At 41.9% G+C, this 27,545-nt stretch overlaps 1 protein-coding gene and 1 long non-coding RNA gene across 4 annotated transcripts in view; one reads left to right on the top strand and one right to left on the bottom strand.

Moving 5' to 3' along the window:
• Positions 1-7,873, top strand: part of LOC147435602 (small RNA degrading nuclease 5-like) — a 33,201-nt gene extending 25,328 nt beyond the window's left edge. The window contains exons 1-3 of one of the 3 annotated variants that reach the window (XM_086488618.1): positions 6,745-6,862; positions 7,512-7,552; positions 7,633-7,873. In XM_086488618.1, coding sequence (XP_086344744.1) covers positions 6,754-6,862; positions 7,512-7,552; positions 7,633-7,857 — 375 coding nt within the window. In that variant the 5' untranslated portion in view covers positions 6,745-6,753 and the 3' untranslated portion in view covers positions 7,858-7,873. Of the gene's footprint in view, positions 1-6,744; positions 6,863-6,971; positions 7,256-7,366; positions 7,553-7,632 lie in introns of those variants that run through there. The other 2 variants (XR_015185096.1, XR_015185095.1) reach the window with 2 other exon arrangements.
• Positions 1-27,545, bottom strand: part of LOC147435601 (uncharacterized) — a 69,704-nt gene that overhangs the window by 26,889 nt on the left and 15,270 nt on the right. The gene's annotated exons all lie outside the window — the stretch shown is intronic.

Raw genomic sequence — 27,545 nt, 5'->3', positions numbered from 1 at the left:
TCAGCCTAATGCTAATGTGGGTCGTGGACAAGGTGTCTTTGAGCCACAAAGGAGGTTCATCCCTACCTGTTATAATTGTGGTGAACTTGGTCATATTAGCACTCATTGTCCAAGGCCAACAAGGATAAAAGGTGATATGTTTCCACTTCCTCAACAGATTCCTAACAGGGCTTATGATTATGCATTGGATATACGAGGAGATCAAGGTATTGAACATGAAAAATCAGGCCTCAACCTCTGGTGGTCATGTGGGTATTGTGCGGGTTGAAAAGAAAGAAGCAAATATGATGTCCGTAGGCAAAAGAGAGAGGGAAGGCTATGCTGCTCCGCGTCCCAGTAAGAAGAAAGGGAAAGAAAAAGAGGGTGAAGATGCGAAAGTTAAGAGGAAGAGAAGGCCTCGTAGACGGTTAGTAGCAGATTTACCTTTGGGAGAAGCCCAAACAGCTTATAGTTTAAAGGAAGACCTAATTGGGAGGAAAGTAGATTGTACTTTTGGACAGTGGATGAATATGGTGCCCAAACTTAAGAGGCAATTGAAGTCATTAGTGAATCCAGAGAAAGAGGTGAAGCATGGACAAGCCAGAGTGTTGGCTGTGGGAGAGCTACCCGACATTTGTCCTATGGTGAACGCTTGGCACAAAGATGTGAGCATGGGAGAGGCCTACATTGATGGAGGTGCTCAAGTTTGTGTGATCACACAGGCATGCGTCGAGAGACTGGGTCTCATTACATGCGGAAGCTCTAGGTTCAGGATTTGACTAGCAAACCATGCCAGAGTGAAGTGTTTGGGGCTGATTAAAAATTTGGAAGTTGAAGTTTTTAACGTGAAGGTTATAGTAAACTTTCATGTCATGCAAGCTGGCCTGGGAGCTTTTCCTCTCATTTTGGGACGACCTTGGTTGAGAGCCGTTGGTGCTGTGTAAGATTGGGACAAGGGCACAATCTGTGTGTGGCAAGAAGGGTGAAAAGAGGGTGTTTGATATGACTACCAAGCAACCTTTGGCACTAGAAGATGTGAGTGAAAATGATGAATCCGAAGTTACTAGTGAAGATAGTTCTGAAGATTCAGAAAGTAGCACTACTAGTTCTAGTGATGAGGGTAAAGTGTCATTCTTACTGTTGGACGAAGAGAAGAGAGAAATTGGTGAAGTATTGTAAGTGTCAGGGGATATAAATGCTTTGAGCCGTTTAGAGCAACTTCAGGAGTTGATGCAACGTAAACAGGAATTGCTAGTGAAGAAGGGGTTGATTCAAAATATGCTGAGTACTAATTTGACACAAGGAGAAAGAAGGGAGTACTTAACAATGTTAGACAGGTTTCTAAATCTTTTTATCACTTCATATTAAGAAACAAGGGGTTTTGTTGGAATCCTGTGAAGATTGAACTAGTTGAAAGGACGAAGCCAGTAAAACAGAAATTAAGAAGGATGGGTGAGGAGCAAATGAATGCTTTAAAGGAAGAGGTGGATAAAATTTTGGATGCAGGGTTCATTGTGCCGGTCGATAATATTGAATGGGTGAGCCCTGTGGTGGTCACTCCAAAGAAAGATGGGCGTTGGAGAGTTTGCATCGATTATAAGCCATAAAATGCAGTGACAAAAAAAGATCCTTATCCCTTACCTTTTATTGATTAACTTTTGGATGCAATGGCTGGCTTTGAAAGATACAGTGTATGTGATGGTTATTCAGGGTATTTCCAACTTATCCTTGCTCCTGAAGACCGGAAAAAGACTGAAGACCGGAAAAAGACTACTTTTATCTCTCCATGGGGTTGTTTCTTCTTTTGCTGCCTTCCTTTTGGGTTGGCAAACAGACCTGGAGCTTTGGAAAGAGAAGTGGATTGGGTCCTTACCTCGTTCCTTGGGAAGTTTGTCAAAGGGTTCATAGATGATTCGTGTGTATACAGTTCAACGAAAGAGCATGTTCAGAAGCTTGAAATGATTTTTGCAAGGTATGACGAATGTGGGGGTCAATTGAATCCTAAGAAGTGTCATTTGGCGCAGCCGAGAGTGAAGCTTCTTGGACATGTGATTTCAGAAAATGGGATTGAAGCAGATCTTGAGAAAGTGGAAGCTTTGTTATTGCTGTCATCTCTACAGGATACAAGATAGTTGGCCACTTTCATACAGAAGGTTAAATATGTGTCTCGATGCATACCTTTGGCATCACAATTGTTGTATCCATTGCAGCAAGCGGTTAAGAATGAAGTTTTTTGGTGGCAGAGAGTACTCGGGCTACCCTGGCAGATTTACTTACTTATAAAGAGACTCTTGTTTTGGTTAAGGAAGAGGTGGTTCAAAGAAAGAAGGTGGAACCTCTTGCCATATCCAATGCTTCACTGTTATGTTTTGATGGCTCTTATCAAAGAAGTCATGATGCTGCTTCTGGAGGAATTGTCATCTATGATGCACAAGGAAAACTTGTAAGGAAACAAGGGCTGAAACTTGATGCAAAAAGTAACAATGAAGCAGAGTACATGGCTCTTGAAGGTGGCTTGCATATCGGTTTACAGTTGAGAATTAGACGCCTACAAATCAAAGGAGATGTCTTGTTGGTTGTGAAGGAAGTATTGGAAGTATGGAAGAATAAGAATCCTAAACTGAAAAATTTATGCTTCAAGATGAAATTGTTTCTCAAAAAGTTTAAAGCATGGAGTTTGCATCATATTGAAAGGTCTCAAAATGAAGAAGCTCATGACGCTGTATAACCGGCCTGTACAACGTAGAGGGCGGTACTATTTCAATTACCTGTTAACTTTACATAGAGCACTGAGAAGGGAAGAGAACACAGTTGCGTCCAGCGACTAGAATGTCACTGCGCACACGAGACTGACACCCTGTAGGCCCCAAAGACTGGCGCCCCTTTCGGTATTTCTTTAATTTAGAGAGCGGGAATTACAAAAAGAGAGTCCTTGGAAGATAACACCTGCATCCAGCTAGTACGCTCCAGATTCGGCAGAATTTTGGCAGCATAACGGTACCGAAATTAATCCGAATCAGTTTCCAAGCTCAAGACACTATCCCACTGACATTATCCCTCAGTCGGGAGCACAAAACAGTAAATTCCAGGTCGCTGTAATTTCTGGTTCAGTCCTGTTTTTGACCTGATTTGGGCACACGACGGTCCCTACACTGTTCCCTGCACCTTGGGCTTGGTGCCCCTTGATTCTGGAAGCATTCCGGGCACAAAACAGTCTCAAAACAGAGTGAAAACAGCAAGCAAACAGTGCTGAATTTACTGCGCAATCGAGAGGTTATCACCCTCTCGTGGACCTGCTTTGGTGCAGCAGCTAGCTACACCGGTTCCTGTGCAAAGAGGCTCTTGCCTCGGCATGAAAGCATATTTCCCCACAGCTGTACATAGGTCAAATGAGAAGCCCACTAGTGGGGCATAACATACTGTACGTAGGGGAGAAAGAGAGCAGTATGTAGCGTGCGGGGCATCACTCCCGTCACCATACTGTGCATAGAGGGCAAGGTAAGCATTCCATAGCTTCTGTACCTGCTACAATCCACCTGAGGTTGAAAATGGCGCCCCCTTTGTTGATATGCAGCTCGTTTTTGCCTCCTAGAGTGGCAGAATCGCTCACAGGCTGACACGTCGCCCAATTTCCGAGTTTGGGCTTTCCCTGCTAAAAATATCTCAATTGGTGCGTCAGTTGACTTGGCAGCAGAGCAATAAAATGTTCCCCTTGTCATTCCAGAGCTAATGACGCGAACACATTTTCCGGTCAAAAATAGCAGTTCCCTAAATTTTAGGAGATGCTTCCATGGCGTCCCTATCGGTCTCCTGACCATCATTGAAGACTACCATTTGACCAACATCTACAATGTGGGTTAATTTACTGGCCCCTTTCAACTTATAAAGTTGCAGTGACTTGACTAGTGGCCCAAATTCCAGTTTGGCGCACACGAGCTTCCATACTCATCAGAATTCAATGCTAACTGGCCCGGGCAGTCCCTATCTGACCGACCTAGATCCCCGATGTGAGAAACCCATTTGGCTGCAGCCGTTTCACACTGGCCATGCAATGTCCACTTGCACCCTTTCAAGGGTTCCGGGGAAAACAAGTAAAAATAAAATAAATAAAAATATCTAGTACTTATTTACGAAAGGCAACAGGAAAAATACACTTCCTGGTGACACACTGCCCAAGAAATGATCACTTGTGTGTTTGTGCTGAAGGCTAATGCCCCTTTATATCATGGAAGGGAAGTGTTATCAAAGGAGGTGGATTTTTTGTTGGCAGGTGTTTTACTTGAGGGTCTACCATCATCCAAAAAGTATGCTTTTATAAGAAAAGCTAGAAAATACAAAATGCTTGATGATGTGCTTTTCATGAAAGGAAGTGATTTAGTATTGCGTCGTGTGTCCTGGAAAGAGGAAATCTACAAGATTCTGGAAGAAAATCATGAGGGATCTTGTGGAGGCCATTTTGCCATGAAGATCATGTTGCATAAGATTGTGTAAGAAGGCTATGTGTGGCCAAGTATTCAGGGGGATATTAACCATTGGTGCAAACCTTGTTTATCCTGTTAGAAAATGGGAAAGAGAATTTTGAAGCTTGAATCACGAAAGACAATTCTAGCTTTTCATGTGTTTGAAAAATGGGGTCTTGATGCTATTGGACCCTTACTCATGACTAGTAAAAGGAATGCTTACATCTTGACAGCAGTGGATTATTTGTCACGTTGGATAGAAGCTTAAGTTGTCAAACAGATTACCGGTAAGGAAATGGGAAAATTTGTATATGATCATATATGTTGCAAATTTGGGGTGCCATTAGAACTACTTCCTGAAAGAGGATCTGGATTTAGAGGTGAGTTGTTTGATTTCCTGTGCGAAAAACCTTACAGCACAGGTACAGTTCTCCTTATTATCCACAATGCGATGGTCTCAATGAAAGGTTCAATGGAGAGTTGGTGAGAATCTTGACAAAGATGACCCTGACACATGAGAAAACTTGGGATTCAGAGTTGCCTTGTGTATTATGGGCCTATAGAATTGCTATCAAAACGAGCATAGGGTTTTCTCCTTACCGCTTGGTCTATGGCAAGGAAGCATTATTGCCAATTGAAGTGGAAATCCTTGCACTTAAATTGTTGTCATTGGGAGATGAAGAGCACAGAGATACTTGGCGGAAAAGGTTGTTGGATTTACAATGTTTACAATTGGACAAAGTTTTGGCTTTGAGCTACTATGAGGAAGTGTCAAATAAAGGCTAAAATGAATGTGTGAAAGATAAGGGAATTGAAATGGGTGATCTTGTGTTGCGATACAATAGTAAATTGGACAATACCTTTTAGAAAAAGTTTCAAATTAAGTGGGAAGGTCCTTTTACTGTTATGAACAAATTTGACAATGGGACATATCAATTGGCAGATTGGGTGGTGCACAACATAAATACCGCGTTAATAGTTACAGATTGAAGAAATATCTAGCACGTTTGATGACAATTGTGACAGATGAGATGCTATCAATAGAGAAAGACAGTGTGAAGACATCTGAAAATGTGAATGAGGTTTTTGGGAATGAGCTACAACAGTTGTTGACCCTAGAAACCTCTGCTTGTCATGAATGATCAAGCAGGTTGGGGGGATTGGCAAGCTATGTCGGGCATTTTTTGGATGAGCATAAAGCCAGTAGATCATGCCAAAAAGCTTGTTAACTAGCCTCATGTATATATGTGTACATAGTGCTTCGAGTTTTGGGAATGACCGTGTAAAAATTCATGTACAAAGGTTTGGTTTTGCTGGGCTTGTGTACTAGTGTTTTGGGTTGTTTGAGTCCCCAAAACATGGTTTTCAATAAGTATTTTCATCTTTCACATGGGGTTTCATGTGCGATTGTTCAGCTACGTACATCCTCACACCAGCTTGAGATAGAGGTAAGCAGATACACATCAGCTCCCATAGATGAGAGGATTTGTCAGCTATGCCACCTAGAGCCAGTGACAGAGCATCATTACATATGTAGATGCCCAGTGTATTATGAGATACGAGGCCGTTTCCACTGCTTATTTAGAGAGGGTTTCGGTCCTCTTGCTAGAGATGGACTACATCAATCAAAGATGTGTTGGGCTTTTCCTATCGGAGATGCGTAGACACAAAGAGTATCGACGCAAAGGCAAGTCATTGACTTCTTCAGCAGACCCAAAGGAGACTCCTGACACCCACACACGGGACTCTCATAGATAGAGCTACACAGATCACCAGATTCGGACGACCACGATTGTGGTAGATCACATCGACGTCGTATGTTTCGTTGTCAAATTCACGCCATCATTGAGAGACATAGAGCGGCCCCTACCAGGTTCTTCAGAGAGGAGGAGATTGTGGCCATGAGACATGGGCCTATGAGAGACTTCATGTGATGTCATTGATTGTTTAGGTTGTTTGGTATTTTGTTTAGTTCTTTTCATGCTGAGATATGGATCATATGATCATGATGATATAACCTTTTGGTCTCATAGGTCTTTTAGGCCTTTTGTAGATGTTAATATACATTTCATTTTATTTCATCTCTCTCTCTCTCTCTCTCTCTCTCTCTCTCTCTCTCTCTCTCTCTCGCTCGTACGTGAACGATTGTAACAATTGTTTTTTACCTGCTGATGTATTCCTTTGTCTACTCACGTGTTTTCGTGCTTGGTGGCCTACTTTTCCCCCGCATGATGCACAAACAGGTGAGCTCTCGCAAAAAGACTCTCTCTCTCTCTCTCTCTCTCTCTCTCTCATACGTGAACAATTGTAACACATGTTTTTTATCTGCTCTTGTCCTCCTTTGTCTACTCGCGTGCTTGCTCGTGTCCTTTGTCTACCTGCACTGCTGGTTGTCTGCTCGCATGCTGCTGACTTCGTTGTGGGTAATGTTAGCGTTGATGCAAAATGTGCCCTCTTTTTTTCCACTCTCTCTAGATCTTTGACTTTAAGTGTTCCTTCCTTCAACAGGAGGGGCTGAGCCATTAACCGTCTTTTCTTTCGTTTGAGTTGTGAGGCCTTTGGCTTGCTTTAGGCTTGCTTTAGGCTTTAGTGTTTCATTTATTAATTTCGCATTTCGGTGCTAAGAAAGCATGATATGGGTGCATCTAAACTAACATAATGTGGCAGAAGGGGGAACCCTTTACACGAGTCGAAATCTGCGACATGAAGGCTAAACTCCAAAACTGAAAGAAGCCCCTGTGCACGCGATAAAGAGGGAGAGAGAAAGAGAGAGAGGCTGCCGAAGGCGGCTGGCTGTACTAGTAAGATATAAGAAGGTTTGGTCACTCTAGTCAGATTCAAGTGGCCTATGTATTGCAGCATTGTGCTTGATAGTAGTGTGTCTAAACACAAATGCATCTCACAGTTCTGAAAATATAACTTTGTAGGTCCTAATTTTGGGAACACTTCAACGTCTCTCAAGAAGAACTTATTTTCTATTCTTAGCAAGCATGGCAATCAATGCTCTGTTATTGATAGGAGGGTTATGTTGCAGCATTATGCTGTTGGTCAATGCCATTTGATACCTTGCAGTGTGCACAAGTAACGATGAAGCCCTCTTGAAGGCTAAGGAGGTAAGTCCTACTCAATTATTTTGATGATAAACGAAGTTCTCAGTGTACATTTCCAATGACATGTGTTATGCTTTGCACAGGTCAGAAACAAACAGAGAAATTTTGTTTGGGTTCAGTTCTTAGACTTGCATCATTTCCATGAAGACCAAGCAAAAAGCCTCCAGACATCAACAACTTATGTAGCTCTATTGACTACATTGTTGACATGCAAGAGTGCTGTAGACACGGAGAGTTTAAGGGAAAGCTCAACTAAAGAGATACAAAGTAAGCTGATTCAACTTGATGATCGTGTTGGCAAGCTGTAAAGTAAGCTCATTCAACTTGATGGATAGGGGAATTGATTTTGTTCGGTGTTCTTGCTTTCTCAAGCATCCCTAAGTATCTACCATTTGCCTACTCATGAACCCCTCCACGACTTGCCACATGTCGTTATCTTTGAGGAGTGGCTCATAGTAACAGGGAATGGTCGTTTTCAGGTCTCCGTTCCCCGTTCCCATTCTAAGTTCCCGTTCCGAATCCCCGTTCCGTGTTTCAAACGTGAGTACTCGTAACAGGGAATGGCGTTTTATGGTAGTTGCCGTTCCGCGTTCCCCGTTCCGGTTTCCCGTTCCTGGTAACTATGGAGTGGCTTATGTATTTCAAATATTCTAGCAAAGTCTCCTTCATGTAAGGATATGGCCACTGCTTGACGTGCGGCAAAATCGGCAATGTAGTCTTCACGTAATCCAGCACTCACAAGGGGTGGCTGACACTAATGCACAGGTTAAAGTTGCTTTCCACATCTGATGACAACCTATAATCAAAGTTCCCACGAATGTGGACACGATACAGATTCAGTGGCTCATTAATTGAGGCAACTGGTCCAACAGAGCTACCGTGTGTTGTGCTACATCGGAATTTTAATGCATACTCATTCGCTCCGATGATGTCTCCAACGTTGATGGATATTCTCTTTGGTATTAAAGCTGTCTGGTTTAGTTGCGTAAGCAATAGTGATGCTTTCTTGCTGTCACCAATGCGATATTTTGTATCCATTTTGTCATCCTCCACCTTACCTACAGTCAAATGTAGGTTGTAGGTCATATGCACGCAAATATGTGACCAACAATCACTGAAATAATAACAATTACTCATAGCGTAGATCATTTATCTGGGTAGCTAAGACAGTACACTAAGTCATCTCTCTCTGGATCTGGCGTGCGACACGTCAACACATACCACCATGGTTTGTCATGAGGATCGATACGACGGTCAGGCTAAACGTCGTCGTAACAATCAGCTCCAACCGTAATTGCTCCGAAAAGAAAATCAGGTGCAAGGATCTTTTTGCTACATGTTTGTTAGGTGCAGCGGAATGAATGTTGTATTTTCTCAAGATTAGTGATCTTTATTGCTCAAGGTTCCTTTTAGTTCTTAGGGAAAGAGAGAGATTTCCGTCTTATGGAGAGTGCTATGATCACGAACAAAGTGAGTGGAGATTGTGCGTGCAAGTGAATGAGACTTAGAGAAGGAGAGAGAAGAGATACGACACCCGAGAGGTTGTAAAACCCTCCTCCGAAGGCCCCACTCTTGTCGGCGAGGGTGGTCTATTCTTTGATTGCACAAAGGTGTACAATGCGTATGCAATGGACTATGCAACTTGGTCTATGCCGATGACGACGACGGTGACGATGACGACGATGGCTGAAATCTGAGATCTTCTAATCGCTGAATTTCGGGACTGTTTCGGTGGCTGAAAATGACTGTTTTGGCTGCGTTTTCTTGGCTGAAAAATGAGGTTTCTTAGGGCTGAAAACTGATGGTCCTTACGGGCTGAATCTGCTACACTTTAGGTGAATAATGCCGGTCTTAATTTGCTGCTGAAATCCAAAAACGCCAGGGGCTGAAATTGGTCCTTCTGTCGCCGGGGTTCTGCAAATGCAAAAACGCTAGGCTGATCTGCTGTGCATAAATCGCCAAGGCTGATCTAATGCAAAAACGCTAGGTCTTCTGTGGAGAAAACGCCAGAGTAGTCGCGGGGGTTGGTCTCGCTGAGAAGTTGCCTGTTGAGCAAGGTGCTCCTGCTGCCTCTTCTGCCAGAAAGTGCTAACTTGGGTTTGCTTATATAGAAACTTAGCAAAATTGCCCTACCTACTTTTGTTGGAAAGTCACTTAAAAATAATAAGTGAAAATATCAATAAATAGGAAAATAGGCTAAATACACTAGAATATTCCCCTAACTGACGCTAATGGATTCTGATGGGAATTCCGATAATCATGCTGTGTGCAACCGGAGGATATGCATCTATGCTAAGTGACTCGGCATGCACGGTCTACGAATAGACTCACAAAAGTGCCAGATCACTGCTAATCTAAACTTGACTTGACTGACTGAACCCTGTTGTGGTGTAGCTTGTCCACGGACACATAGGGTTGGGATGTATCACGTGACATCCCCTCCTTTTCAAAGTGAGGTACTGGTACCGAACTGTATGGCGTCGAGGGAGATCGCCAACAGCATCCGGGATCCTGGAAGGGACTCTTCGCCGGCCCACTCTGATGGGTGGGTCGAGCGGTACTTGAACTTCATAAAGGTCTGCAACGCTTGCTTCTTTGGGCCGCGCCGAAAGCAGCTCAAAGTCTTCTGAATCTCCTTTCTTGCTTCAACTTCGTCTAGAGTCGTGCTTCTTCCATCTTCAAGAATCTCCATGGCTGAAAATTCCTGAAACAATCTCCAACACAAAACCATGAACATACCCATTCCATGTAAAGTGAAGGAAAAAAAATTTGTCTTCTCTAAAGACTGTGTATGCAATGTCGATGAACATAGAGACGGAGTGACAACCCATTCATCAAACATATGCAAACAATGCGATCGAATCATTTCTGTTTGATCAAAATCAATAAACTGTGGGAATCACAATGGAAATACCCATGCTTGGTGCTCATACTATCATGTGCTCGTTCAGAAACTGTGTAATGCCAAGGAAGAGACATGGAATGCGACTTCCTTACATACAAACTTTTCAGCTTTTCATGAACAATCCGCATACATTCGTGCTCATCCATGAGAGAAACGTGCTCAACATACAATATGTCATGCCTAGTAAAAGGGATCACATAACGATGCTGACTAAAATACAGGAAACCTTCACGAATGAAACACTCGAACAATGCGTGCGTATCAATCATGCGAACACATAATACTTCTTGTGAGGGTTCTTTGGACCAAGGTTCGAGAGCCAAGATCGCTTCTTCGGAATCTATTGAATCTTCTTGTGGAGGTTCATTAGACCTCGACTCGAAAGCCAAGAACGGATCTTCGTGATTGATCGAATCTACAACGAGGTTAGGAAAAGCATCCAGTAACACATCATCCTTGTGAACAATCACATCGTCTTCATGCAACTCATCATGCTTGTGAGAAATCACATCTTGATTCTGCACATCATCATGCTTGTCATTGTCATCCAAATCATTATGCAAATCATTGGCATTCAAATCATCACGCTTATCATTGTGCTTCAAATCATCATGCTTATCTTTGTCCTCCAAATCATCATGCTTGTCATTCAAATCATCATGCTTCTCATAATCATTCAATTCATCATGCTTCTCATCATCATGCAAATCATTATCAATCAAATCATCATCATCATGCTTCACACAATCATGCAAATCCTGTGTGTCATGCTTGGGAGAAGAAGAGACTGAAAGAGTCTCCTTTTCCCGATCTTGTCGCATCTGTGCTTGCATTTGAGAAAAGAGTCGCAACATCTCTTGCCGTATTGTTTTGTTCTCGCGATCAAATCTTGCTTGACTTTCTTTGTTCTCTCGATCAAATTCTGCTTGACTTGCTTTGTCTCGATCTATGGCTGCCCTTCGTTCTTGGTACTTGCGCTCTATGGCTGCCATGTCTTCTTCGTAGGCTTTTCTTTCTGCTTCTCTTTCTTGGGCCAACTCCTCCATAGGAGTTAGTGCAATCTTTGTCGTAGATGGTGAAGGGGGAGGGTCGGAAAAACCTCCTGGTGGGGAAAATTCTTCTGGGGGGAGCGTGAGCAGCATCGAGCTTTTTTCATAATCCGTGTAGGTAGATCTAGCAAAAACATACTCCGTTTTTAAGTTTTTTTAAACCTACGATGTGGATTTTCCTGCTTCCAGCATTTTCTTGAAAGCTGTTAGGTAATAAAGGGAAAAAGGAGTTATTTTTGTTGCTACCTTTCTTTTTCTTTTGACATTGTGAATGTTTTGTGTTTGTTGCTCACATGTACTTCTTAGTGCCGAGGTGTCAGTAGACCGATTTGTGCCTCAAAGGACGTGAAAGTGTGGCGTCCACGTCCTTGCACGAAATCATGAGCCAGTTTGGCCACGAGTGAGCTTAGACAAATAAGTTTTCCCTTGTGTGAAGAAGAAGAGGGACAACTCAAAGCTATCGCCTGTTAAGGCAACAACATCTAGCAAAAAGATCCTTGAACCTGATTTTCTTTTTGGAGCAATCATAGTTGGAGCTGATTGCTACGACGATGTTTGGTCTGACCGCCGTATTGAGTCTCACGACAAACCATGGTGGTATGTGCTGACGTGTCGCCGCCAGATTTAGAGAGTGATGACTTGGTGTATCGTCTTAGCTACCATGGAAAATGATCTACCCTATGAGTAACTGTTATTATTTCAGTGATTGCTGGTCACACATATGTGTGCATATGACATACAACCTATATTTGACTGTAGGTGAGGTGGAGGATGACGAAATGGATACAAAGTATGGCATTGGTGACAGCAAGAAAGCATCACTATTGCTTGCGCAACTAAACCAAAAAACTTTAATACCAGAGAGAATGTCCATTAGCATTGGAGACATCATCGGAGCGAATGAGTATGCATTAAAATTTCGATGTAGTACAACACGTGGTAGCTCTGGTGGACTAGTTGCTTCATTTAATGAGCCACTGAAGCTGTACGGTGTCCACATTCGTGGAAACTTTGATTATAGGTTGTCATCAGATATGAAAAGCAACTTTAATCCGTGCACTAGAGTCAACCACCCCTTGTGGGTGCTGAATTACGTGAAGACTGCATTGCCTGCCGATTTTGTTGCATGTCAAGCAGTGGCCATATCCTTACATGAAGGAGACTTTGTTAGAATATTTGAAATACCATGAGCCACTCTTCAAAGATAACGACATGTGGCAAGTCGTGGAGGGGTTCATGAGTAGGCAAGTGGTAGATACTTTGGGATGCTTGAGGAAGCAAGAACACCGAACAAAATCAACTCCCCTAATCCATAATTTTGCACAGTGAAACCTGAAGACTCAAGAGCCCACCCTCAAATGTACAAATTTCTGAATTTGGGCTGTTATTAGTTAAAAAGTGATACTTTTTTTTATGACTACTGATGTGGGATGTGCAGCCTATAATTTGTGGTCACTAGGCCTATGTGTACATGCTCATGCAGGAAAGAATGGCTTTGATGTAAACGTTTTTGTGCAAAGTATGCTTAGCTGTATGTGCGGAAATTGTGGAGCATGCCTTTGAGAGGATGGCATAAAGAAGTTGGTTTTATGGAACATGTTGAGTATGGTGAAGGAGAGAGTGCTCTGCAGTTGTTTAGGTTGGAGCAGCAAGAGTGAGCAAATCTTTATGTACTGACTTTTATGAATGATGCTAAGACTGCTGCCAATGTCGTGTTTGTTAACGTAATCGTCGATACCACTTTGTCTCCATTTGAATGGTACTCAATGTAATGATCGCCTTTGACTTGGGGATTGATGTAGTGTGGGAATAATCGATCAATTGTGGCATGCCAGACATGATTATGGCCAGGAATTTTTGGACTGTTATGAATGGATGTCAAGCAACGGCATCTTTCCAGATGCATTTTCCTTTGCTTGCATGAAATACCAGTACGCTTGTCATCAAATGTAGTGTGCACATCTAATTCTTAATACTTGCAGTGGTTGACATTGCTTGTTAAAAAATGGCACTTTGAACCCTGTTTTCTCGGTCTATCTATTAATCCATGTCATATGTGTGTGTTTTATCCCATCTGATGTTAGCGTGGCATCATATAAATCATCGATAGAGGTTTTCGTGCAATACAAACGCATCCCATGAGAAGCACAAGTTGTGTCAAACAAATTTATAGGCGATTTCCCACATTGTAACTTGCGACAATATCATTAGCTATTGTGAGATAGGCACCACATATCTAGCTAGGTGCAGTTGGGGATAGGGTGATGTTGGCCCGGTGTGGGATCGACAATCCGTTGCTCTCCTCTACTGAATGGAATAGTGTTGGTATATCATCATACCTTGAGCCAGAAGGGCCAACTTGTAATGAAACTCGATGGTGGAGAGGAAGTTATGAAACTCAAGGGTGGGTGTCGAGGATCAAAATGAAGGTGTTAAGCGAGATGAAATCGATAGAAGAGAGGGTAGCTATGTCTAAGACTAAAGAGAAGCACGAGTGAATAATCAGAAAATTGAGTAGAGGTTGGACTTGTGGAGACTTGGAGGACACCTAAACTAAAACAAATCCAACTTGGTGGGAACATTACAAGGAGAGAAGCCAAGTATCCCTCAACTAGTCCCTTTACTTTTTTTCCAGCATTTATTCCCATTCTCGCCAGATTCCCAATTATTCAAATGTCGTGTCTTTTTGTTGGATTTTAATGTGTTGCAACTTAGGTTATGCTAAAAATTCTTTAAAAACCCTCTATTATGTCAAGAGTGTCTTAGTAGCAGTTTGGCATGCTCTTTGGCACATTTTCCACAAGGTAAATCAAAGGCCCTCAAACATTTTTTTAAAAAATTAATAGCATAACAATGTCTCTTGTAAATTCCAAAAATATTTATGAGGTTCGAGGGTTCGGGATCACATGATTTGGCATGCACTATACAAGAGCACAAGGCTTCTAGCTTGAAGGCCGATAATATTCCACAATGGACAATGATCATAAAAGCTTGAGAGCACGAACACTAGATGTGGCCCTTGCCCAAAAGTAACCAAAATGTCAAAAAGTTAATCGAATTTTCTCCAAGGCAATATGCACAAAACAAAGTGTGTGTGTGTGTGTGTGTGTCACCCACTAATTGGTGCCCACAACCTAAAACTGTCAACAAAATTTAAGCAGGCAGACATTAGAAGCATCAATGCATGCAAATCAAGCATTCAATCACACAAAATTGGCCATATTTTAGGCTAAAATTAGTGTGCTACATACTAAAATTAACCTCAAAATTAGCATGCAATGCAATGCAAAATCCAAACTAGAAATCAGGTTATATATACCTAAACATCACTAAATATACTTCCAAGTATGTGCATCCGCATGTGTATTTGTATGTGTACGTGTGTGAGTGTGTCTATGTGTGTTATAGAGACCACACAACTCTCTAATCATGCAAAAAGCGTGCAAAGTCAAGAAAATGCACTACAAAACCCAAAAACCTTACACTATACAATCGATTTTGTAACTAATTAGAGCCTTATTAGTGACTATTTATTGCCCTAAACTAGTGTGTGCAAGAGGCTATACTAGCTTAGTTGTGCGGTCCCTTGGCAATGGTGCTAGAAGAATGTGCATATTAGTGGTATGGAAGCCATAATGACTTTGATTGACATTCTAAAATATCAAACCAAGAGCGCTATGCAACCCGACTAGTGTATGAAAGTGTGGACACCTACATACATACTAATCTACACATGCTCAATAACATGATCTCATCTACATGCAAGCAAACCAATAAGAAATGGAGAGATCAACTCTCTCAAATGCACACACACACATGCACCAATGCATCGCAAGCGCACATGCATACACATAAAAGACACACCACATGACATATCTCTTAAATCGAGCATAGTTTTTCAATTTTGAGACTTGCTATGGATTCCCAACATTTAAGAGCACCTGTTAGATATGTCAATCACAAATTTTAGTGACCTGTAATTTCACGTATGGAGAAAAGCACAATTTTCTCCTAGAGTGCAAATTTAAGGTTTGGGTGTCAAGGACTGTTCTTAAGCTTATGAGGATTGTGCCTGCTAAGTTTTGTATCGCTTGGAGTAGGTTTGCTTGTGGATTTGCATGTGGATGCATTTTGGTTCAAAGAGCAGAGATTAGGGTTTTTGCAAGTAAAAGACTCAGAGATAGTTTTTCCGGAGTGTTTGTGTTCAAACAAGAGACTGACAATCTCTTGGTGTACTTCCATGCCTTGGTCGAGTCACTTGTTCCCCTGGTTTGACAGTTGTAGTCTTGAGATCGTCTCCTTGTGAGACATGATAGCGGTAATGTAGGCCAACCCTCAGACATTGGCGCTGTTCCTGAGGATCGAGTTCCTAAACTAGTGTGAACACAGACAAGACCGACTGAGTTGCCTTAGGTAGACTAGCTAGACAGATTAGAGTAGGAGTTGAGATCGAGGTATCCTTGGTCTGTGTGTGTTTTTAGAGTAGTCTTCCATTGAAGTCATGGGAGTAAGGTTTAGGCCAAGCAACCAAGAGACCTCTTGTCAAGGCTTGGAGGATGTAGGTCCCCTAGAGAGTCACGGTGTGCAAGATGAAGGGATGCTAGAAGGTAGTTATCAAAAACACTTACAAAGGAAGTATGAGAGGAGTTCAAATTTGTGCTGCGAAGGTTTCCTAGGATTTTTGCTAAAGACTACACAGACGTGTGTGGAGTAGTTGATGATCAACACAAGATCGAGTTAAAGCCTAGGACCACACCCAAGGCACAAAAGCTAGGAAGGTTAGGAGTCATCAAGGAGCAAGCTCTACTCAAGGAGGTAAGGAAGCTTCTAGCCGCAGGTTTTATCTATCCCGTGGAGAATTCAAAGTGGGTCTCTTCAGTTGTGGTCACTCCTAGAAAGAATGGAAATTAGAGAGTATGTGTTGATTATAGGCCAGTTAATGGGGCAACCAAGCGAGATCACTTTCCTCTTCCATTTCAGGATGAAATATTAAATGAGGTAGTTGGCCATGGGAAGACACTATGTGTGATGGCTACTCAAGCTATTTTCAAATAAAGATTGCATTGGATGCTTAATTGAAAACAATCTTCATCACTCCTTGGGCTGCTTTGCTTTTAGAGTCATGCCCTTTGGCTTGACAAGTTCTCTTACAACTTTTCAACATTTCATGAACATGGTGTTTCAAGCATTCTTTGGGAAGTTCATCAGGGTAATCATTGATGATTTTTGCATTTGTAGCTCAAAATGATTACATCTATAAAAGGTTGAAGAAGCTTTGAAGAAACTCTACGACATGGGAGGTCAGCTCAACCCTGATAAATGCCATATAGGTGAGGACAAAGCGATCTTACTTGGTCACAAGGTTTCCTAGAAATGCATTGAGGTGGATCCTTCAAAAGCAAAGGCTCTTATTGAGTTACCATCCCCTACGAGTCTCAAGGAGGTCATTTCATCTCATTCAAAAGGTGAAGTACATGTCATGTTTCATTCGCTTAGACTTGGAGTTACTTCATCCCTTGCAAAAATTGACACATCAAGTAGAGTTTTCTTGGTTTGATAAGCTAACAGAATATTCTTGTAACATGAAAGTCATTTTGTCACAATTACCAACACTCATGTCTTCTTGTTGGGAGTACACATTCTTTGTTAGCTCTAATGTTGAAAATAAAATAATTGGTGCCGTTTTGTCACAACAAGGTTCCCCCAGTACCAGGATGCGACCCATCTACTTTGCTAGTAGGGCTATGAATGCTTTGAAGAGAGACTACACAGAAGCAGAACTCATGATGCTTGCTCTCATGTTTGCGGTGAAGAAATGTAGATCCTATGTGTTACCAAAACCCTTTGTAATTCTCACTGCAAAAAATTTGTTCCCTTGGGTGTCATCTCAAATGAATCTTAGTACTAGGATCTCAAAGCGGATTATGGAATTGCAAGAGTTTCAATAATCTTTTAAGGTAGAAGGCAATGTGCATGCACAATTGGTATAAATTCTCACGTATACAGTACATGAGAAGGAGATTAAAGTGCATGAAGTAAAGGCCCTTCATTGCCACCACCTAAAAGTATCCCTAATGCTTTTACCTTGTTTTGATGGATCTTTTTGATGAGACATAGGTAAAGCAGGGGGAGGGCTTGTGTTGCTTAACCCAAGTGGACATGTGGTCATGAAAGAGAAGGTCAATCTACCAATAGATTCAACAAGCAACAATGAAACAGAGTATGACATACTACTTCATGGTTTGAAAATGTACATTAGTCAAGGAATACAATGCCTCATGGTAAAGGGGCATACACTTCTCATTGTGAATCGGATTTTAGACATTTAGGCATGCAAGAATGAAAGCCTAAGGACAAAAGTTTATACCATCCGTAGGTTGTTTAATCAATTTGAAGAGGTAAAACTATATCATATTCCTAGGAAACAAAATGAGAATGTTGATTTACTTGCACAATAGGTAGTTGCATGTGCGCGAAAGAATTACAGGTTATGATGGTGGCATCAGTTGTGAAGCAACGAAGGTACAAGGGAATAAAGTCATTGGCTCGAATTGTTGGCTACATTTAGGAGTTTGAGTTTCCACAAGGCTTCACAAGGTATCAAAAGAGGAGACTCCCAACAATCAATGAAATTTCAGCCATTCTAGAAGGTTTGTAGGAGGAAGCATGTGGTGGTCATTTTTCCCAAGAGTTAACTATCAAGAAGATATTGCTTGCGGGGTATGTTTGGCCAAGATTTCATGTGGGTGTTCAACATTGGTGTAGAAGCTATTACAATTGTCAGGTTAATGGAAACACGAGGTTGGTACATGGTCAAAGGAAAATAGTACTTGCAAATGGACCCTTCAAAAGATGGGGCATTGATGCTATGGGTCCACTACCTCTATATTCTAGTGACTGTAGATTATATGACTTGGTGGGTGGAAGCACAAAGTGTGGCAAAGGTAAATGAGAGGAGGATGGTGAGCAAGTTTTTCTATACTCACATTTGTTGCAGAGTCGGCACACCTTTGAAAATTGTTTATGATAATGGTCCAAGGTTTAGGAAGGGCTTGCTCACAGAAGTTTGTAAAGAACTTCACATTCTACATTGCCACAATACATCCTACTATCCCCACTCAAATGGTTTAATGGAGAAGGCTAATGGTGTCAGTGCATACATCATCAAAAATATGGTAAAAAACAAGACAAAGTTGTGGGATGACTTCTTTGATGGGGCATTGTGGGCATATCAAACCACATATAGGGAGGCCACAGAGTTCATTCCATTTCACTTGGTCTACGATCAAGAGGCTTTGTAGCCTATTGAGCTCAACACTTCAACAATGCAGCTCCATGAAAGGGACACAAGATGATGAAGAAGCATGGATGGATCAACTTCTTACCTTAGCTGAGCTTGAGTGGAAAAAAGAAGCAGCCTACGAGTGCTACAAGAGGAAATCTATGCAAGAAAAGGAAAAGCTTGACACGAAAATGAAGAAAAAATGACTCAAAGAAGGTGGGCTAATGTTAAGGCATGTCAATTGCCTTGATAATAGATTTGATGTCAAATTCAAGACTATATGGCAAGTTCCATATGTTATCAAAGAGGCCTTCAACTCAAGCTACTGTCAAACTCATGGAATCAAATGGAAAAGAGCACTCTAAGAAGGTGAATGGGTACTGGCTAAAGCCTTAATTGAGTCGCATTCTACTAAAGGATTTTCAAGAGCATTCTGAAGAAGCTACATCATCGTGTAATTCTTGTAGTTTGGTTCTTGTCACTAGTTCAAGCCAAGGCAACAATGAACTACAAAATGAAAATCCGGCACAAAACAACACAAAGGACCTAAAACCGTTCTCATTATAAAATATGCCTTTTGATAGTACATGAATAGAACCTACTCTATGGGAGGGCTAAATGATAGCCGTTTTTTGGCTATCTACATTTTCCATAGTGAGTCTCCTTGCCCTACCAAAATCCCCTAAACACTATGGATATCCTCACACTTTTGTTGTATATAGGTATGTGTGAGTTAGGAAATTTTTTCCATATCTCCATGGAAATCCTTAGCTAGCTAGTCATTTGGCTAGTTGAGCCAAAAAAATAAATAAATATGAAAATAAAGAATATAGTATGGCCCATTTGTACAAGTTTTTCATTATATGGAGGGCCTAAATATAGGTTTTTTGACTATTATGATTTTGGTATTTATTTGAATATTTATACCTAGGTGTGCGTTATTTGCCTAAGTATGCTACATACGTTGACTCACCACTATTGTAATTTTTCTTATAATTATTCATATTTTCTCTTTTTTAAATGAATGTATTCATGCAAGCCTTCTAAAGATTTGTGTGAACCTGCATCCATTCCATGGACACACCACTTGCGAGTGGAGAAAATGGAGGTGCACCTCCTAGTGAGACTCATTCCACAATGGAATATGGGGACAAAGAGGAGAACGGATTATGAAAACATGCATGTCTTTCATTATATGGTGAAGCAAGGGTATTTGTGTTGTGACCTTCTCTTGCCATGCTAGACTTGCAATCAATTTATGGCTGGTGAGACAACAACATCACCAAAATTTTCACATATAGGTCTCTCAAAGAATGCTCTGGTATATAATGCTTGTTATGTGTAGTCCCCAGACATATTTAAAACCATATTGTTTTATTGTGTACATGCTGCTCTGAGACCAAATATTGCCTACAAACACTGATACACCACTTACACATTGGTGCAACCAAAGCTGGTCGATGTTGTGAGTAGTACAATGCAATGCTATGGGTGCCTATAGGTGCAAGCTAAAGGGCTAAAGAAAATATGAAAAACATGGGTAGCTAAAGGGATATGGAGATGTATGCTCGATGTGGTTTTTTGGACCAAAAAGTCTCCATGATGATGGACCAATTAAGATGGAAAGGAAAGGTATCCAAAGTGCTTGGATTGTACCTTGGGATGCGATGTTCAACATGCTCTACAAGCCAATCTAGACGGTTCCTCAAAGGGAGCTCTAGAGTGAAAGTTATAACACTTCAAAGATGGAATGCTTTGCAAATACTCAACGGATTGGACAGGTGCAAACAGGTGGTCAAAGCTAATGTCACTAGATAGAGGCAAAGTGCTCAAGTTATGGTGCATGCCAACCTTTTTGGATTGTCAGTCAAAGTGCAAATGGGCAAGTTTATGGCCAATTGAAAGTTTCAAGGGGGCCAGTTGTGTGCCACATTAACCGCCTCGGTAGGAATTCCATCTAGAGTTTGTTTAGCCTCGTCAAGGTTCTCGGAGGTAGTGTGCATTGTGTGAAGTCAACAAGAATTCACAGTTTATCAATCAGAGTCATAGGTGGCAAGATATGCCTGGTCAAGGTTTGAAACCATTGGTGCAACCAAAGTTGGTCGAGGCTAGCAATGGTGCCAAGTACTGCTAAGGGTGTCTACAAGTGCATGTCAAAGTGCTAAAGTGGGTATGGAAGACCTGGGAAGGTAGGTGCTAGTGGAAATGCATGTTTAATGTAGTTTTCTTGGCCAAAAAGGCTCCAAAGGGGGCCACGTGGGATGTCAAGTCTAGGTGCCTGAAGTGCTCGAATTGAGCCTTGGGATTTCGTGTTTGAGATGCTCTAGAAGTTGGTCCAAACGGCTTCTCAAACGGAGCTATGTGAAAGATATGGTAGTCCAAAGTTGGAACGGTTTGCAGATCTACGAGACGAATAGGGCAATGGAAACATGTGGCCAGAGCTAGTAGGAGTAGATAGACATTTTCATGCCGTGGCACGTGCATAATGTGAAACTAAAATATCTACCTCACTCTCAATGCTTTTGCTATGTAGGACCAAATGCTATGATGTACATAGTGTGATATATGCGAAAATAGATGCCACGATTGTACTCGTGTACATGCCTTGCCGGGCAAACGAGGCCCTGGATGTGGCATTGACGCGTGTTTTATCACATTAAAACATGCTTCTTTTCTTTAGAAATGTGCAAATGTCAAGTGTATCAAAGTGGCATGCTCGTTTTGCCTAGAAAGTTCAATGCGGGCGATCTCGGCCAAAAATAGCAGGTTTCATGTGCGGGCATAAGAGATGCTTCTAGAGTGCTTTCCAAGTGATAAAATGCAGTTCAAGATGAAATTTAAGCTCAATGGAATTTTCCCACAATGTTGGGGATTTTTCCAGCTCGTTTGGTCTTTTTACGGGCAAAAAAGGGTATTTTTGGGCTAAAAATGGTAAAAAATGACCCAAAATTGTTTAGAAAATGGTTCAAAATTCCACATCACTCACTGTTGCGTGACTATGAGGAATGAGGGAACATTTTAAAACATCAATATCAGCACTTTAAGCTCCTCTGTGAAGGGAGAAAAAGCCTGCACCTATGGTATGCTAGTGCAGTCTCGTGCTGTTCCAACGCTGTATTCAAGCTGTGAAGCCACCAATTAGGGTTTCCCTCTTAAAATACCTACTTGGGAATGTATAATGAAGTTCTGCAGCTTCCATAAAAAGGCTATGATGGAAATTGAAGCGTTTGTATAGGGTTTTTATGAGGGCAAAAGAGCATTGCAGCTGTGTAATTGGCAGCGATGCTACACCAAATCATCACACATACAAGAGTTTTGAGTTGATCTTGGTTGTTTTTCAAAGTTAAGCTTTCATGGCTGGAGTTTTGTTCTTTTTGAGTGTGTTTTTAGCCTCAAATCTTCTACAACTTGCTTGATTTTGTTGCGAACTCTCACAGTCAGAGGCCCAACGCTTTCCTGGCCGCACTCCACACTTCTTGACACAAGTTTGGTCAGAACCCGATGTGAAGTAGGCTAGGGTGAGGGTTCAAAAGCTTCATTGAAGGTTTCAAATCAAATCTTTAAAGCTATGGAGCAACAAGGGCAACAGGGGGTTCGGTTTGATCCAGTTACAATGCAAATGTTTCAAGCCTTTGCAATGTTTATGTAACAACAACAAGCTACAGAAAGGAGGGAGATTTCCTCAACCAAAGCACTTCAGTCTGTGGTGAAAAAAATTGACCAATTTGTAAAGATGTAACAAAGTATCTTTGTGGATATGTAAAGGAGATGGAGCTTCATTGAGTGCCTGAAGCAGAGATGGTACAAAGTTTTGAGCTAGCTGTGGTTCTTGGGATCAAAGACCATGTAAGGGGAATTGGAAATGAGCATGGGGCAACATGGGAAGCATTCAAGTTAGCCTTAAAAGAAGATTAATTCATGGAGGACTCTGAAAGGGTGACAAAGAGAACCTTTTTAGAGTGGGTAGTTTGGGCCAAAAGAGGAACTTTCGCCTACCAAATTGCTAAGGGAATTTGAATGCCACTATGATCAACTTTCAAGTAATGAGAAGGCTACCCTAAACTCAGAGAAGACATAGCTCTTTTTGCAAGCTGTAGGCAAAGAGATTCAAGAGAAGTTAAAGTTACTACTTGATGATAAGGATGCGGAACAAGGCTTAAAGACCGATTGGAATGAGGTCGAAGATGCCATTTCACTGCTAGCTAAGAGATAAGATGATAGAGGGGCAACCATCATGTCATACAGTGCAATAACCTCAAAGCAGAGAAGGTTTTGTAAATAGATGCATATGGTGCGATAGTACTGACCATGCAAGGAGGGATTGTGAAAGTTTCAAAGAAGCTTGACAAAGGAGCTCGTTTTCTTTAAAGATGGCAAGATTCACTTAAGTGAAACATGTAAGCTCTTGGGGACAAATTTTGGCAAAGGTGGAATGAAGAAATTAGTTGAGGGCATAGCTACTAGCCATGCCATCTCAATGGTTGAGGCAGCCGCCTATGGGTTGAAGGTGGAGCTTATAAAGCAGAAAGGAGTCGAGGTTGGAGAAGAAGCATCTAATGGGATTGGAGAATTATGGCCATGGGAAATAGAGTCTGCTATGAAGGGTAAGCTGACTAAAGAGGTTTTACATGAAGCTGGAGACTACATTCGACTAGAAACAGGTTGGAATGACCCTGTGGACTCTTTGTCAGTGCATGCATACGTTGCCAAATGTCAAGCCAATGAGGCCGTTGTCAAAGAGAAACGTAGGCGTGAGAATGGGGATGAAGGGCCTTCAAAACGGGTGACGAGGAGTGGGGGTAAAATAAACACAATGCCTCCTAGATCAGCTTCCCCGCAATAGATGCCTGTCCCCGAAGTGCCTATGCAAGAAGCCTCTAAAGAAAAAAACAAGGACGCAACGAAAGCTAAAGCAAAGGGTCTAGCCTACTTCAATCTGATATAGAGGCAACAATTGATCTCATTGATCTCAAAAAGGTTTTGGAAGAGAGGATTTTGAGTAGTAAGGTGGAATTTACCTTGGGTGAGGTCCTTGGAATATCAAAGAGGGAATTCCATGAAGAGATAATTGATATCATCAAAAGGAAGCGGCAATCTCTTACTGAATCTGTCCATGTGTAGGGTGAAGAAGAGACTTTAAATGCACAGGGAGTACATGTCTATGGGAGAAAGGTGATAAAACTATTGCTAGATGCTACGATTCTAGGGGAGGAGTAAAACATGTTCACTTCTTGGATGATGATGATGAAGTTGAGACCACTCACAAGAGTTATTACTCCAAGACTCATTGGGAAAGAGTGACTACAGAGGCCCTAGTCAAAATGGGAGACTTAGAAGAGTCATACATTGGGCTGATAGACCATAGGTCAAAACTTAATCTTATGTCAAAGAGTTTATATCAAAAAGAAAAATGGACAATTGATATAAATCATGAATGGATGATCCCTGCAGCAAACAACTCATCAGGAGATTTGTATAAAGCTTGTCCAAATGTAAGGGTGACTATAGGGGATGTGAAAGATGACCAAAATTTCTTTGTCCAGGAGATGTCTACATACCCTCTTATCCTTGGGTAGCCATACATCACTGCTACTAGTATGGAAACAAAGGTAATGGACAATGGTTCAGCCTATGCTAGGATAAGGAGCAGGGATAAGAAGCATGCGGTCCAATTCCTTACTGTTTGTATGGACCATGAAAGGAACTGTGAAAGTTTCCAAAAACAAACAAAGAATTCAAGGACTACAAGGATATGAGGGGTTTTTGCCATGTACCATTGTAGAGCGGGATTGCAGTGGTTGTAGACGGCTGGATAATCACCATGTGGGAGCGTGTTCTTAGAAGATGGGCAGCGAATTACTTAGTAATTACTACAGTAAAACCGAAGTGTATAAATAGGGTCCATTACATCATTATCGGGGAGCAATTGTTATCACTTGTATTAGCGCTTCGGGCTATAATTGTAATTGAGCATCAGTGGCAGTGTTGTCGGCTATACTTTCTCTCTGTAATCATATTCGCTGTAATCTTCATCTGTAATCTCAATCATGGTATATATTTCAGTGATACTTACTTCTCGACTAGTCTTCTGAATGTGAATCTGAATCTGAATCTGAACCTTATTCCAGTCTATAAATTTGATTCTTATTTCAGTATCCACATTTCAGTCTAGTCTCTGATTTCTGTCTAGTCTGTTGTCTGAAATCTTCCCACACTAGCAGTTGAAATCCTTCAACACTGGAATTAACTATCTCAAGAGATCAGCTCCAATTCCATTTTGGCGATCACGGTGGCTCGAGCTGAAGCTCGTTGACTGAAAGACTCTTCTCCCAGTTGAAGTTTTCAGCAATGGCACCAAAGTCCAATTGTGGCCGGAAATCTACCAATCGTGTGGACCCCATTCCTGAGGACTCAGGAAGAGAGTCTGACCCCAAGCAAGAGAAAATGACTGACATTGAGGCTCAGGAGGAGCATAGTCACGCTGAGGAGGCGCAGGACTCACAACACTCCAGTCATTCTCGACGCCGACCGGCAGAACGGGAAGCACGAAAGGAAAAGAGTTCCAAGAGTTCTCAGTCTCGCTAGAGAGATGAGCATACCAAGGGCAGAAAGGGAAGTCATCGTACTTCTAGCAGACAAAACAGAGAAGATACTGATACTGAGACAGAGACAGAGATTGATTGGGATGCTGACACTGACAATTGCAAGAAGGCTCCCAAGCGCCATTATCAATCCAAGAAGAGAAGTGGTGGGATCATCAGTAATCGAAATGATTACACAGCTTCCCTGAAGATATCCTTTCCCATATTCAAAGGAGGGAAAAAGGATGATCCTGATGTTCACATACAAGCTTTTGAGCAGTATGCTGAACTAAAAAACATTGATGAAGATGATTGGGGGGAATATTTTCCACAAACCTTGAAGGAGGCAGCAAGGAAATGGTATTACCATTACCCTGCATGCCAGCTGAGATCATATAACAAATTACTTAAGGCCTTCAGGTTGGAATATTCCGACAATCGAGGGGACGAGGATATTCTCTGTGAATTGGATCAGATCAAACAGAGGAATTTGTCAGTTCGCATCTATGTAGAAAAGATAAAAGAACTGACCAGACAATTGTAAGAACCGTCGTCTGAGAAGATATTGAGGGAATGGTTTCTGAATGGGTTCAGAAGCAAGAAGCTTAGGGAACAAGAAGTACCAGCCCCTAAAAAAAAATTCAATGATCTGGTACAAAGGGCATTTAAGCTGGAACAGCAGGCTAAGAAAGAAAAGAGCCACAAGAAGCGAAGGACTAGTAGTAGTAGTTCGACTACTGAAGCTTCTGACTCTAGTGCAACGTCCAGCAGCTCCGAGAGCAGCTCCAATGAACGGACAAAGGAGAAGTCAAAGAAGGGATCATGGACCAAGAAAATTGAAGAAATGGCTAGGCAGATTGCAGAAATTAGCCACACAAGACAGCCGGTCCGAAAGATGGAGACTTGGTGTTCAAGATGTAAATCCAAGGACCACATCTCCACTGAATGTCCACAATGTACCTACTGCAAGGCCTTTGGTCACCTATGGAATAATTGTGGCATCAGAATTCACCATTTTAAGAAAGGAAAGGATCTATCAGTGGTTGCCTACACTGAACCAGTGCAGGTAGAACCAATCAAAGTAGCTCAAGAGGAAAGACCAGGTACTAGTGGTACTGGTCAAGGACGTGGCAGGTACCAACCAGGAATGGGCAGAGGAAGAGGAAGAGGCAACTTCCAAACCAGGAGTATGAATTGCTATACCTGTGGGAAGTATGGTCATTTTGCAGCCCAATGTCTAGATGCACCGGTAACGACTGCTACTAAGGCTAAGGCACCAGAGCCAGTCCCAATCAGGGTGGTTACCAGGAGCAAGGGAGTAATCATTGAAGAAATTCCAGACATTTCAGAAGTACTAGTCAATCCTAGCAGCAGTGAGTGGGCTCAACAAAGAGAAGTTTGGAAGGCCAAAGGGAAAGAGAAGGTGGTAGATGAGTGGCAAGAGCAGCGGGAACTAGCAGCTAAAATCACAGAGGATTTAGCTAAGAAGCTACCAGAGCAGCCAGAAAGTTCCAAAGCTAGAGTCATTCAGAAGATACCAGCCCAATCGAGTGATAAAGATCAGTCAGTACTGGCCATGACAGAGACCATGCTGGCTGTAGTACATGGACTAGCTGATGAAATGGGAGTGGATGGAAAGAGTAGAAGTACTGCTAAAGAATGGCAGTGTGAAGACACCAGTTCTTCAAGCTCTGACAATCAGTCTGACCAAGAGCGAGAGGAAATTCATGTGAAAATTTGTGATAGAATCCAAAAGCTGACTGTAGAACTGGAGGATATAAGAAAGACCTTGCTTGAGGTGGCCAACTTTATCAGACAACGTAGGAAGACTGAGGCAGAGGCCAAAACAGTGGACCTGACGGCTGTCCGGGATGATGATGTTCCACTTATTCAGGTACACTACAAGGTCAGGAAGCAGTGGGAACCTCTCTCAAGCTCATACTGGATGGAGGAGCAGGAGTCAACATAATGGGAGCCCATATTCAACAAAGAATGGGTATCACTAACATGAAACCAGCACCATTCAAAGTAAGAATGGCAGATCATTGAGTCGTACAGGCAATAGGTATGATTGAAAACATGCAGATAAGAGTTGGAAGGGAGAAATTCAAAACCACTTTCCTAGTTTTGGATGTGCAGGGAGCATATGGAATGCTACTAGGCCGCCCATGGTTAAGAA

Source organism: Adiantum capillus-veneris, chromosome 18 (assembly GCF_014529385.1).
Source record: "Adiantum capillus-veneris isolate H3 chromosome 18, ASM1452938v2, whole genome shotgun sequence".
NCBI lineage: Eukaryota > Viridiplantae > Streptophyta > Polypodiopsida > Polypodiales > Pteridaceae > Adiantum > Adiantum capillus-veneris.
Note: the sequence above shows the minus strand (reverse complement) of the source record. Positions and strands in the feature narration are given on the sequence as shown.